Source organism: Monodelphis domestica, chromosome 5 (genome assembly GCF_027887165.1).
Source record: "Monodelphis domestica isolate mMonDom1 chromosome 5, mMonDom1.pri, whole genome shotgun sequence".
Lineage (NCBI taxonomy): Eukaryota > Metazoa > Chordata > Mammalia > Didelphimorphia > Didelphidae > Monodelphis > Monodelphis domestica.
Genome location: NC_077231.1, coordinates 120,433,646 through 120,448,545, shown reverse-complemented (window position 1 = coordinate 120,448,545; position 14,900 = coordinate 120,433,646). Strand labels below are relative to the sequence as shown.

Genomic DNA, 14,900 nt, shown 5'->3' with positions numbered 1-14,900 from the left:
AAAAACTTCCTTGAAAGTTAGAATAACAGCCTTCACGACTCCAAGAGACATTAAGATATTATCAAAGAAAGTTAAAAGACTGAAAAAAATAAAGAAAAGGGTAAATTATTTCATAGAAAAACAAAATCAATCTAGAAAACAAATTGAGAAGTAACGGAAGAATCATTAGACTATCTGAAAGTGAAGAACAAAAAAAGAGATGACATATCCTCAAGAAATCATACAACTGTCTTTATCTCTTAGAATCAGTTAGCAGCATAATTGAAAGAATCTATCAATTAACAATGAAAACTCCCAGGAATGTTATAGCCAAAGATCTCCCAGGTAAGGGAATATATGTATGTGTGTGTATACATTGATACATATACATACATGCGTGTACATAGACATGTAATGCTACTTTGGTTATCTGGCTTTCTTAGAAAGCAATACAGATGATGGCATTCTGTGAATTTAAAAAAAAAAAAACCTTGTAAAACAGAAGAAAGTATGCCCAAATTTATCCCTAAAATGAACATAAAGATTTAATGTCATTATACAAGAGCTCTCTATCCTAAATTTTCCAATCTATTTGCCAGTCAATCTTCTTAGCATACTACTAAATTTTGGTATTTTTAATTATAAATGTTTTTCAGTATGGATAAGACATATGATGGGAAAGTAGATGGTGTGTATGTGTAAAACAGATTACAAGTTGCAGCTGATATGACCCAATTAAGAATAATTAATGATTTAAAGCCATAAACAATCTATCAAGAAAAGATTTATTTATGGGAGACAAAAACCATGGATTTCCCCCCCTTTATCAAGACAGAATTCTTAAACTGCTCTGTGAATGTGTGTATAATCCAAGCAGAGATTAAATACTGCATTAAAAGAAGTATAATGAAAACCTTAGTTAAAAGTGCCAGCATAGAAATATATATTACATTTCTTGTCAACCATTTAAGAAATAAAAGCTAGCACCTGAATGAACAGTAGTGAAACTCAGTTGGTTAAAAAAAGGTCATGTCAGGGTAACTGGAGACTTCGATAGATTTTAACTAAGATTTCATGATGAAGAATAATCCTACCTGTGGGGTAGTCTCAGCTGCTCTCTTATTCACAGAAGTATCTGTGGTTTTGCTGGTCTGGTTCTCTGAGGAATCAAAAATAATTTTCCTTTCAACTAGAGTTGCATACAACAAATGTAAAAATATTCAAAAATAAATAAATATAGTTAAAATACTTTACACAATAAAGAATTTCTCTTGAGGGAAAAAAAAGCATTAAATATCCCCCCCCCAAGTTAAATTGAAAAAAATCAAGTCAATTTAAATAATAACAAATTGCTAATCAAAAAAATCTTTTTGTGTTGTGAAATTTTTAGTGTCTCACAAAACTTGTACCTGTATTGTATTTCTCAATATTTCAAAGTCGTGATTTTGATTCTTTAATGCTAATTACTGTATAATGAAAAAACTAAATGCACAATTTCTTAATTTCCTGAAAGTAGCTGAAATAATCCCTAAATTCAAGTTCCACCTTGGTCACACATACTGATTATGTGACACTCATTAGGTTACAACCCCTCAAGTGTGCCAGGTAACTCTCAGTACTCACTGAATAGTTATAGATCTTTCGGTAATGGTTTCCCCAATAGGAGTATCCTAAGTCAGTGAAATCACAAATTCACCACTCTGTCCCATCTCCAAAAAAAGCCCTTAAGCAATTTTGAAATTACCTAGAGAAGAGTAAGAGTGGCCAACCCTACCCACACCCTATTAATGAAACAATTACCCCTAAAAATAATGTAAACTTTTCTTTATAACAAGAGGGTAATATATTCTCATGTTTTCTTTAAAATAGCAATGATTAAACATGCTGGCCTAGTAACATTAGAAACTACAAATACTGAATACGACAGCCAACTTTATCTGCACCCTTCTCTTTGTTTATCTCACATTCATTTTTTTTGGAAAAGGAAAAAGAGGCCAGAAAAGAGAATACACAATTTTCCTATTTTAAAAAAGATTTCCAAAATGTTTCTAAATTTAGAATGAATTAGTCCAATTAAAGAATACATTCTATAAGTACTTGCTTACAGCATTTCTCAAAGATAAAAATTCAACAATCTCAGATGAATATAGGTATTTAAGAGGCCTCCCTCTGAGCTCTCTGGTGTGATTTATGGCAGAAGGATTACTGTACTAGTAGGAAATAGCTGAGCTCAAATCACAAATTTCTGAGTTAATAGTTTCCTTAATTGTAAAATGAGGGTAATAATGTCTATCTACATCACAAAATTATGAGAATCTATAGTTCTGAATTCTAAAATACATTTCATTTGTAACAATAAATGATTGATGGATGCCTATATCACAACCAATCCTTCTTCAAGGTCCACCCTGATGACCTGGCACTAAGAACAATGCCAAGAAATCAAACTAGAGGGCTGAAAGATTATACAATTGGTGAGTCAAAGTGTTCTGTTTAATAATGTTAAAAAGTACACCATACATGGACCACTAATTGCAAAGACATTAAATACAGTAAAATTCATTGAAAAGAAAATCAAATGGACACAATCTAATCCTTCTTTGATGATTCAGAAATATCTTTTAAGAATGTTTGGAATAAGGAGCTGCTGGGTGGCTCAGTGGATTGAAAGCCAGGTCTAGAGACAGGAGGTCTTGGGTTCAAATCTGGTCTCAGACATGTCTTAGCTGTGTGACCCTGAGCAAGTCCAGCAAGTCACTTAACCCCTATTGCCTAATCCTTACCGCTCTTCTGTATTGGAACCAATACACGGTATTGATTCTATAGATGGAAAGTAAGGGCTTTAAAAAAAAAAAGAAAAGAATGTTTGGAATAATATACCTTTTATGTGTATACACATAAAAAAAGTTATAAACATATACCAACTATTGTCAAGATTAAAGACATACTGAAGTACAGACTATAATTACTATTTATATAGAATAATTATTGTATATTTAAATTTGTACTCTATAATATTGTAAAAGTTCACAACATAGGGATGTTTCATCAAGAAAGCAAAACTTTTGGACCCTTATTTATATGGGAATTCCCACTCGTCTTCACATATTTTAAAAAACATGAATTTAGCATATTTTGAGTTGAAAATGAAAGATTAAGTTCAGCAATGTCTTTTCTTATAAACATAAAGATATGATTTTTAATCTTTATAAAAAATTATCATATAAACACATAGGGCGGCAACATATTGGGGTCTGACTATCTTTGTGCACTGACTGAGCTAATAAGTCTTAGTCAAAAGACTTTAGTAAACTATGATGAAGCTAGTATTTGGACCTTGAATTGTCACTAAGCTCTGGCCTAGCTTGTGTATTCACTATAATGGTTATTAATGGTGTGATGGAGTAGGCTACTGAATAAGTCAGGTCACATTTGCATATGTATAATCATCATATACATACTATTGTTACAAAAGGTTGATTGAAAATACGTTTCGTATTTTAACATTCTCATAAATTATAGTTTACTTTAGAATTTGTTTGCTGAATATTATTTCCCAAGTGGTACCTGGGAAATTTAACAACTCGGGAAATTTAACAACTCAGGAAATTGCCACTTGATGCCTTTGTCTTTTTGAAAAATAGTTTAGTAGAAGGAGTTTAGGAAAACCATTTAAATAAGAAAATTAAAGCAAAGAAGATGTGGTTTCTTGTTCTCAAGAAATATTGGGGGTGGGGGGGGAGCTGAGTAGCTCAGTGAATTGAGAGCCAGGCCTAGAGATGGGAGGTCCTACAAATCTGGCCTCAGACATTTCCCAGCTGTGTGACCCTGGGCAAGTCACTTGACCCCCACTGTCTAGCCCTTACCTCTCTTCTGCCTTGGAGTCAATAAGACAGAAGGTAAGGATTTTAATTAAAAAAAAATATTATATATATATAAATATATATATATATACACACACACACACACACACACACACACACACACACAGGTAGATTTTTAATTTTTTTTAAGATTTCAGACAGAAATTGATTATATTGTGAGCATTCAATAATTAATTTTTAATATCTAAATACACACTCTAAACATTATGGTTTTGCATTACAAATTTGGTAATATCAGCTCATTTCTTTATGTTCTCCCTAACTCCCAACCTCAAGTGTGCTATAAACACTAACCAATTAAGGTTTTAGAATAGCTACCTTCTTAAGAGATAACATTATGGAATCTGAAAACTCAAAGGGAGTTGATGTTACTCTTCTTCCTAAGAGAAGTATTTCCTCTATATAAGACACTTGTCTAGGAGGTATTTTATAATTTTTAAAAATTTGTACCATACAATTTTTACCCTTTTCTTACCCCCAATAAAATCAACAGGTCATTTTTTCCATCCCACCCCATTTATAGATGTGAAGGATTAACTAACTCTAAAGAAATTCTATTTACCCTGTTTCTTTATGCAAGTGGCTAAAATCTCTAGAAAAGCCACCAACATAAAAGTTTTATTTTCCAAAATCTATTTACCTCACTGCCATCACTAAAACTAAAATTCATGATAACTTACCAACTCTAGATGGAACTGTGGTACTGCTAGGCTCAGCAGGAGCAGCAGCTGTAGTACCAAATGCAGCAAGTGGAATTTTCATCTGTATGGAACTTCGATTGTTGGCAGGATTATATAGTCCTGAAGTACCTACTGCAGGTAAAGAAGTCCTTGTGGCTTGTGCAATAGGATGTGCTGCTGAAATGGCCTGTACTGCAAGTGTTGTTCCTAATGGTGCAGCACTGGCTGGAGAGTTCCTCTGAATACTAGGACTGGGTACAGATGGGCTGTTATTTGGTTTAGTGGAGTTTGTTGATGGCAAGGGTGCTGGATTTTTGGTAAGACCACTAACAGTAGACTGACTTTGCACAGAAATAAATTCAACATTGCCAGACTGTTGATTAGTGACCAAAGTTCCTGTATGGCCCTGTAGGAGCTGAGGCTGGGAGGATACTGCAACAGGTACATGTAAGATCACTGGCAAAGACTGTAGAGATATTGTGGGTTGTGAATTTCCACTAGACACCTGGGTAGAAGCAACTACTGGAGCTGTAGTTGGTGCAGGAAGAACTGATGCCGTCAAGGAACCAGAAGTTACTGGAGTTTGAGATTTAGGTTGACCACTGACCGCTGTCTGTGGGGTGGCAATGCTGGCTGAAGATACTACAAATAGAGAAAAGATTATTTTGAATTTCAGTGAGCCACTTCCATTTTAATTATCAATTGGGTTAAAATACCATAAACCTCCAAATATTAATTTGTAAATAGCATAAAAACTTTTATAAACCATATCTAGCCTTAAAACAAATAGTGTTTAGAATAATTTTTGAAGAAAACTATATAGTGCATTTATCAGTACAAAGAAAGCTTGAAAATAATTAAATATGCAAAGAAATGTTATTTCAATTAGAAGCCTATTCCAGTAGACAGTGCCAAAACCTAATTAATTTATGAGCAATCTACTAGTAAAAATAAACAAAGAGCAAACTAACAATGATTTGTAGATATTTATTAAAAAAGAAATATGTAAATCTCAGATATAATTTAAAAGCTACTAAAATGAATTCATTTCAAACGTGATTACCACCATTAACCAATATGATAACATAATGGGAAAAACTAGTTGAATATCAGAAATCTTATTGTTAGAAAATATTTTATTACACTTTGTCATGGTCCTTGAAAGAAGCTTTTAGTAAGCTGGCTAGAAGATGTAGTTAATGAATGCATATAGCCTGATCAGTCCAATCCCAACGAGAATAACAAACCAAAAAGAATAAACATGAACGTGTCAGATAAAGTGAACAATGGATGTAGAGATGAAAATGAGACCAAAACTCAAAGCAAAGCATAAGAATCAAGAGTCTATTAATTGGATTCTAGTTTCTTTCACCTTAATAATTATATCTTCTATTCAAATGCTAGAAATGTTTGATACCAAGGTGATTAGCACATGAGTACGACATTACGACATTTATCTACAGCATAAACTGAGTCAAAATGATACATAATCTGAAATGTACTCATCTAAATTTTTAGGATGACTGCCCTATAATTGAGATGTTAATAGTAGAATTGTACTTAGTGCTTTAGTATAGACAAATGTGTTCATCTTTCTTTTTTCAGTTTCATTACTACTTCCAAATTCTTAAAAAGAACAAAGCAAAAATAAAACTCTTACAACTCATTAAAATGCATTACCTGCATTGACAGGGGCTTGAAAAGGTGATGGTGTGTTCTCGCCTATATTTCTCTTAGACTCCAACATTTGTCTCACTGTGCCAGCATTTCTATAGAATAAATGCTAATGTGAACATTCCCAAGAGATACACTTAGAACAGTAAGAAACAACAATAAATAACAAGGGGAAAGTCATCTAGAAGCTACAGTAACTAATTCCAAACACTGTGGCCAACAAAGTGGGAGAATGATTGTACTCTTATCCACTGATGAATTTCAATGTAAAGACAAAGATTTTTAAAATTATAAACCATCTAAAAATTTTCCCCAATTATTTGTAAGCTAATTAATACTTCTTTACCACAAATTTTTGTAACCATTTTAAAGAGAAAATCCTTTTGAATTCAAACATTGGATTTTAGCAGAATAGAAAATAAATTCAGCTTATACAATCCATGATTAAATTTCATTTTTCTATCCAAATTGCCTTCTCTACAAATCTGAATGTATGCATAATGCATTTAGTTCTCACCTATAAGTTAGATTGTTAATGCTGACAACTTCATTTGCAGTTGACTTCCCTGGTGACACAGGTGGATTTGGTGGATTCTGAAATGAAAAATATTCACTCATTAAAGATATTTATGTCTCATGCCTCAAATATAATAAACAAGAACATTAGATATGATGTTAACATGTCCCTTTATGTACTAATTATTTAAAAATCTAGCATGTTTCTAATCATTCTGCAGTTCTATAAAAATTCCCCAAATAAAGTCTTAATGACTTTTTTAAAAAAAAGAAACTGAATACCTATGATATAGTTTTGACGACGGAGAATTGTGAAATTAAACAACTGAAATAAAAAACTATGAAACAATTGGAAGATGCTAAATCAGCAAAGTGATACGATCAAATAGAAGAAATCTGAAGTATAATCAACTGTGTGTAAGATATGAGAAAGAAGAGAACATATATGAATGGAAACTAGATTTTGTTCTTTTCAAACCCTTCCTCCTTCCATCTTAGAATCAACACTGTGTTTTGGTTCCAAAGTAGGAAAGCAGTGAGTTCCTGGGCAATGTGGGTGAAGTGATTTCCCCAGGGTCACAAAAGGCCTGAGGCCAAATTTGAACCCTGGACCTCCTGTCTGCAGGCCTAGCTTTCAATCCACTGAGCCACCTAGCTGTGCTAGAAACAAGATTTATACAAAAGATGCTCTCCTAAGACCAGGTTCAATTTAAATAAAGGTTTTGATAGGAATCAAAGATCTATCTAATCCAAGATAAGGCATCTTTTAGTTCTAATATTAAATAAAAATTATATGTTATAAAGGGAACTACAAAAATAAATGATAAGCTTGAAAAAAGGACATCTAATGCTACTAGGATGCATGTCTGAGGGTACTGATTCTGATTATGTCAGAATGGAAAAAGGACATTTGAGATTTGATTAAATCTTGGTATTATAGAGTTGTTTCAGTTGTGTTTGATTCATTGTGACCACGTTTGGGGATTTCTTGACAAAGTTAATGAAGTGGTTTTCCATGTCCTTCTAGAACTCTTTGCCCTAGGGTCATACAGCTAATAAATGTCTGAGGTCAGATTTTATTTCAGGAAGATGAGTCTTTCAGACTTCAGGACCAGCATGCTATCTGCTCTGACTAAATCTTATTTGCTTCACATCTATTTAAGAGCTATAAAATGGGCAGATGCCTCTTCCCAAAGAAGGAGAACCTAAGGAGAAAAGAGCTTCTTACATTCAAGGACATGATGTTATGGAAAAACAAATGACAAAAGGAGAAAATCAACTAGTAATATGAAGAGAAAGAACAAATAATACTGGTTGTCAGACTTCATTATTATTGAGATGTTTAACTTTAAAATCTGTCTTCCTAGGCTACTTATTCAAGAAATGGTATGTCTCAGGGCAATATCTGACAAACCAGACAACCACTAACCTATTCCTTTTGCTTCAGGATACAGAAACAATCTAAAGAATTGTGCTAGGGACTAAGAAATTCTGGGAAAGAAATAGCAAACTTTAATGATATTAAGTACTATTTTCATCATTCTTGTGAAAAATAGAAAGGTAGATTTCCAGAACTTAAAAAAATGTAAACTGTACTATAAAGCAGTGGTCATCAAAGCAATATGGTATTGGCTAAGAGACAGAAGGGTAGATCTATGAATTAGATGTTGGGGTAAATGACCCCAGCAAGCTAATGTTCAACAAACCAAAAGATCCTAGCTTCTGGGACAAGAACTCAGAATTTGACAAAAAATGCTGGGAAAATTGGAAAATGGTATGGGAAAAATTAGATTTAGATCAACATCTCACAACCTATATTAAGATAAATTCAAAATGGGTAAATGACTTAATCTAGAATGAAATCATAAATAAATTAGGACAACATAGAATAGTATACCAGTCATATCTGTAAGAAAGGAAGGAATTTAACAAAGCAAGAAATAGAGAACATTACAAAATGCAAAATGAATGATTTTGAATATATGAAATTAAAAAGGTTTTGTACAAACAAAAACAATACAACCAGAATTAGAAGGAAAGCAACAAACTGGGGAAAAATTTTTATAACAAAACTCTGACAAAGGTTTAATTTCACAAATATATAAGGAACTATGTCAAATTTACAAAAATCAAGCCATTCTCCAATTGACAAATGATTAAGGGATATGAACAGGCAGTTTTCAGATGAAGAAATCAAAACTATCAATAAGCACATGAAGAAGTGTTCTAAATCTCTCCTGACTTGAGAAATGCAAATCAAAACAACTCTGAGGTACCACCTCACACCTAGCAGATTGACCAATATGACAGCAAATAAATTAAAACAATGTCTGCCCTTTGATTCAGCTAAACCACTGCTGGATTTGTATACCAAAGAGATAATGAGGGAAAACACTTGTACAAAAATATTTATAGTTGTGCTCTTTGTAGTGGAAAAAATTAGAAAATGAGGGGATGTCCCCCTGACTGGGGAATGGCTGAACAAATTGTGGTATATGATCATGATGGAATATTATTATGCTGTAAGGAATGATGAACTGGAGGATTTCTATATGAACTAGAAACCCCCCCCCAGGAACTGCTGCAGCGCGAAATAAGCAGAACCAGGAGAACATTCTACACAGAAATTGAAACACTGTGGGATAATCAAATGTAATAGATTTTGCTACTAGTAACAATGCAATGACTCAAGACAATTCAGAGGAACTTATAAGAAAGAATGCTATTCACATCCAGAGAAATAACTGTGGGAGTAGAAATGCAGAAGAAAAACATATTATTGATCACATGGTTTGATGGGGATCCGACTGGGGTTTTGGCTATAAAAGATCACACAAGCTCCAGGCTAGCCTCCACTCCTTTTCTTTCTGCCATCCAAGTTGTCTTGGGCTGGATGAATGTCTCATTTTGACCTTTTGTTGGTTCTGCCAATAACAGAATTTGATATGGGGTATTGTTTTAAAGTTGTTGGGAAGTATGGGCAAACTGGACCAAATGCTTCTGTACTCTGCCATCTTGACTCTGCCCCAAAGTCTAATAAAATTAGAAAAAGTTAACCATATCATATTAAATATATAATTATGATGCTTCCTCCTGCCTCTTTTAATGCTAAATAATTTCAAGAATATAATCTTCTAATGAGTCAAGAGGCAGCATAAAAGAAAAAAGATTATACATGAGATACATAGATGGCTCAGGAGATAGAAAGCCAAGTATGGAGATGGGAGGTCCTGGTTTCAAATCTGTCTTCAGTTACTTGCTAGATGGGCAAGTCACTTAACAATTCCCTAGCCCTTACTGCTCTTCTGCATTAAAAGGTAAAGATTAAAAACACATACCCACATGCAAAATAATCACAAATACTTAAGATCATTTAAGTAGTAAGCCCTTATATAGTTTTCAGTATAACATGCTTTTATCTATTTGCCATGTCTTTACAACTAGATATTAAGATCTGTGAGGAGAGAGATTATCTTATTTTCCATTCTTCTATAAATCTATTCTTTTCTTCCATTCTCCAGCACATTTCACATATAGGAATTAGGTACTCAAATGACTTTTTAATGAACAAATAGAAGGAAATTTGGGCATTGGATTTTAGGAGATTTGGAAAGTACATGTTTTAGAGGAGAATTATTATAATAAAAGGTACAAAGTCACCAAGACCATACTAATGAGTTTGCGTAGAAAGACTAACGAAAAAAGGAAGTGAACTCGAATACTATATAAAAGTCATACATGTGAAGAGAAATCATTCAACAATAAACAAGTTTATACTTCCAGGAAAGGAAAAGAGAATATAGAAAAAAGGAGAGATTAAAAAGTAAATCACAAAGAATGCCCCTATACCATAATACACATACATGAGGGAAGTATATGCAAAACAATACACATATATACACAATGTTATCTTACCCATTCCAATGTAAACTCCTTGAGAGGAGTTAATTATTTATTTCACTCTGTCTACCCAGAGCCCCATACAGTATATATGGTATGTAGGAGGTATTGACTAATTACAAACACCTACAAAATATATAGCAATGCACCTGGCACTAGAACATGTAAACAAGTAGTGACAGGTGACTGAAAAATGCAAACTTTCAAACAAATGAAAAACCTCTGTTCAGAGTAATTAAGCATTCGCCCTTTCTGAGAACCAAATAAAAGAGAAAATTGATGTAAATTTTAGTACCAAAAAATTTTATTTCCCTTATAGGTCAAATTCTACAAGTTTCATGAACACTTCCTGTAGTTTTTGAAAATTATAATTATTTGTGTATCATATCCTCCTACTATGAGACGAAGGGGCTGCAAATGATACTTTGCATGTTCCCTAGAGCTAGGAGTAGGAAGGGATGGTAATATACTGTTATTATCCTCATTTTCTAGTTGAGGAAATGGAGGCAAAGTTACTTGCTACGGATCATACAATTTAATTGTTTAAGGTTAGATCTAAATTTAAGTCTTCCTGAGTCTAGGAGGAGAGCACTCACTATCCACCATACTACCATAGTTGGAACTTAATAAAAGAGGACAGGAACTAGCATTTAGTAAACACTTATTATGTACAAGGACTATGACAAGTGCTTTACAACTATTATTCCATTTGATTAATAAGGTTTCTGAATTTAAATGAAGAACCAAAATCCTTAATTGAAATGACACAAATTTAAATACATATATGGAAAAATACATGGAGAGAATACACACACACACACACACACACACACACACACACACACACACACACACACACACACACACATCAAATGACAGTGCTGTCACCAACATAGAAAATGTCCCCAAAACTTACAAATTTACCACAGGCCTCAAAAATGAACAGTACAACAAACATTTATAGCTACATTTTTTGTGATGGCAAAAAAATTGGAAAATATGGGGTTGTCCCTTGATTGGGGAATGGCTGAACAAATTGTGGTATATGATGATTAAATATTATTGTGTTGTAAGGAATGATGAACTGCTTGATTTCTTTTAAGAACTAGAAAAATCTACATGAATTGATGCAGAGTGAAATAAGCAGAACCAGGAGAACATTGTACATAGTAACAGCAATATTGTGGAACCATCAAATTTGATAAGACTTTGCTAGTAACAGCAATTCAATGATCCAGGACAATCCTGAGGTACTTATGAGAATGAATGCTACCCATATCAAGCAAAAGAATTGTGGGAGTAGAAATCCAGAAGAAAACATGATTTATTGCTTGTTAATACAGGTATATAGTACTTGGGGTTTTTGGTTAAAAAGATTATTACAAAGGTGAACAATATGGAAATAGATTTTGAATGATAATAACCCAGTAGAATTGCTTGTCAGCACCAGGAAGGGGGAGAGAACATGAATCATGTAACCATGGAAAAATATTTTTAAAACTATATTTAAAAAAAATGAACAATAGAAAAAGAGCAAGGACTCTACTTACTCAAACCTAAACTACAAATTCAAACACTAAAACCAATAGATTAACCATTGCAGTCAGGAAAAAACAATTTGGGGGCGGGGGGAGGGCACAGAATATGTACCAAGACAACAAAAAAAATACTGTATTTCTCCACTGCAGGTCTAAGAGGAAAGCTATTATCATCCTTCTACGGTCATCAAAAAAATGTAAACATTGAACTGGGAGGAGAGAAGAGTCAAGTAAATCAGTTCTAAGCTTCACTTTTTTTTAGAGTTTTCCTAATAAAAATAATTAGAATTTTTACACTATCAATTATGCTCCATGGTTTCCTATTTCTATTCTGGGAAGGAAAAGGCTTCAATGAAATAAGTCTTCTGTGAATCCTTTCCAATGTAGGAAAATATTTTAATGCATCTTAAGTCAAAATCTTTTGTTTTTCAAAAAGCCCAACTAGGTATTTCTGGAGGCTATGTAGCTAATATATAGTTAATAATGGTTTACAACAATTGGAAACACTTAGTAATATTACACTTAGCAAACCCTCATGGGTTGCCCTTCTTTATAGTAGTATCTTACTGAAGTGGCTATTTTCCATACATATTTATTTGGGTCAAGTAATCCTCTGGAAAAACTTCTTAATAGTAACTGAAATATCTAATAAAATAGTGAGTCATTAAAGGAATGGCCTATTAATTGAGAGAAGTCCTGATGATATTAATGAGATAAGGAGTAGTAGGAAGGAAAGCTATAAAATATTACTTATCATTCAGAAGACATGGTAACTAATCATATAACAAGAGTTCTTAACCTGGTTTCCAAGAACTTGGTCTTTTTTTTTAAGTTGATAATATTTTTGCTTATATTTATTTTTTTTGTATATATCAAATCATCAAAGAATTACTTTATATGGCTGGAGAAAATAATCACAAATTTCATATAGAAGTACAAAAGAGTTTGAATCTCAAGGGAAAAAAATTTTTTAAGTTGTAAAGAAAGAAGAATAAATAGCACCTTCAGGCTTCAAATAATTTCATTAAGCAGTAATCTTCAAAGCAATTCAGGATAGGTTTAAAAAAATAGAAAAGTGGATTGATGGTTTAGCCTAGACAAATTATTAAAAAATCTTAAGAAAAATTGCTCCAATCAGTGATGAAATATATCTCTTAAACCAAAAATTAAAGGAAAAGAAAAAGACAATGAAGTAAAAGGCAGTAGAGAAGATCATGACAATTCTAGATTTGGCTACAAGGCCTTTTGGCAACTTCATATGATCATAATTACAGTGTAATAAAGACAATGTAAGGCAAACTGCAGCAGATCCAAAGGAAAGTAAAAGTGATTTCAATGAAGGACTACAAAATATGAAATTAGAGCGAATAATATAGTGGAATGAAATGTAAAGCAGGTTCATTTAAATATGGATGAGAGCATTTGACTGCCACAGGAAAAAACTAAGCAGAGATAAAATTATTGTTATGAAACTATGAAGTAGGCACCAAGGTTACTAAAATGGGCAAAGAAGACTAAAGTACAAAAACAGTTTAAATTTCTGTAAGAGATTGTTGTCAGAAAGGGGATAAAAGGAATGTTAGGAGTGATTCAGACCCTTAGAAAATAAACATTTCCTACTAAACCCACCATTTCCTTTAAAAAAATCACCATTTAGTTCCCAATATTAATTAATTGATAAACACTAATTCTTACTTCTTGTCTTTTCTTAAGGTCCTCTTTGGCTGCTCCGAAGCGTTTGGTCAACCTGGCTATTTTAGCCTAAAGAAAACAATAACAAAACTGAAAACAGTTTGCATTATGACATTCAGTAACAGATAGTATATAAAGAAGCATGGGAAGTCTTTGGGAAATTTACATTTTAAATATATACATGAGTTAACTTCCAAATGGAAGCATATGTTGAAAAAAAAAGTACATAAGAAACTATGGTCAACATTTTCTTGAAGCTTAGCTTTCTCAAATATTAATTTCCTGTGGGTTTGTTGTGATGTGATAAATCATCACAGTACTATTTTTTTTTCATTCAACTACCTAACAACTTAAAAATATCACAAGAAAATAATTCAAGTTACATTATTGTTGAACCAAATTTTATGAGGAAATAACATTAGAGTTACACATAGTTGCTTCATCCTATCACTTACTCAAAGGGCATCCAACTTTGAAATATACAAATAATCATTGGTTTAGCAGTCTCTTTGCTGCATATGTTTGGTTCAAATTCAACTCCTCAAATTTGTTTTTTTGCTTTTGCCTTCAAAGTAAAATTATTCACTGAAGTGAGGGTTTTTATTGAAGTTAAATATCAAAAGGGAGACTAAAAGTATAAACAAATACAAGTCTCTACAAATCTACCATCTGGTTTTCTGGGTAAAAAAAAAAATCAAGTGTTTTTTAAACCTAGTGGAGAAGATCCTAAGCTGCAATGTATTAGAAGAAACAAGTACCTGAATCTGTTAATATAAAACAATTGCTTAACTGAATTAGATTAAATGGACTTACTGCTCATTTGATGAATTTTCCTACAAAAGCGATGAAATTCAATTAAATGTGGACAATAGAAGCTAAATTATTCTAAAGTTAACATAGGATTCAAGTATGATTTTTATTATGTTTTAGGAAATATTTTTCACATAGGAATAGCTCTGTAGAAATAACAGAAATAAATAGTCAAACATTTCTATCAATTTTTTAACCTTCAGAGGATGTTAAAGTTGCAAAGGAAC

The 14,900-nt window shown here is 32.6% G+C and overlaps 1 protein-coding gene across 7 annotated transcripts in view; it reads right to left on the bottom strand.

Annotated features, from left to right (window-relative positions):
* ATF7IP (activating transcription factor 7 interacting protein) overlaps positions 1–14,900 on the bottom strand; it is a 136,954-nt gene that overhangs the window by 33,274 nt on the left and 88,780 nt on the right. For all 7 annotated transcript variants that reach the window (XM_056799177.1, XM_007503691.3, XM_056799178.1 and 4 more), the window contains 5 exons: positions 13,867–13,932; positions 6,735–6,811; positions 6,224–6,312; positions 4,544–5,185; positions 1,074–1,138 (listed from right to left, as the gene is read on the bottom strand). In XM_056799177.1, the coding sequence (XP_056655155.1) occupies positions 1,074–1,138; positions 4,544–5,185; positions 6,224–6,312; positions 6,735–6,811; positions 13,867–13,932 (939 nt within the window). The remainder of the gene's footprint in view (positions 1–1,073; positions 1,139–4,543; positions 5,186–6,223; positions 6,313–6,734; positions 6,812–13,866; positions 13,933–14,900) is intronic.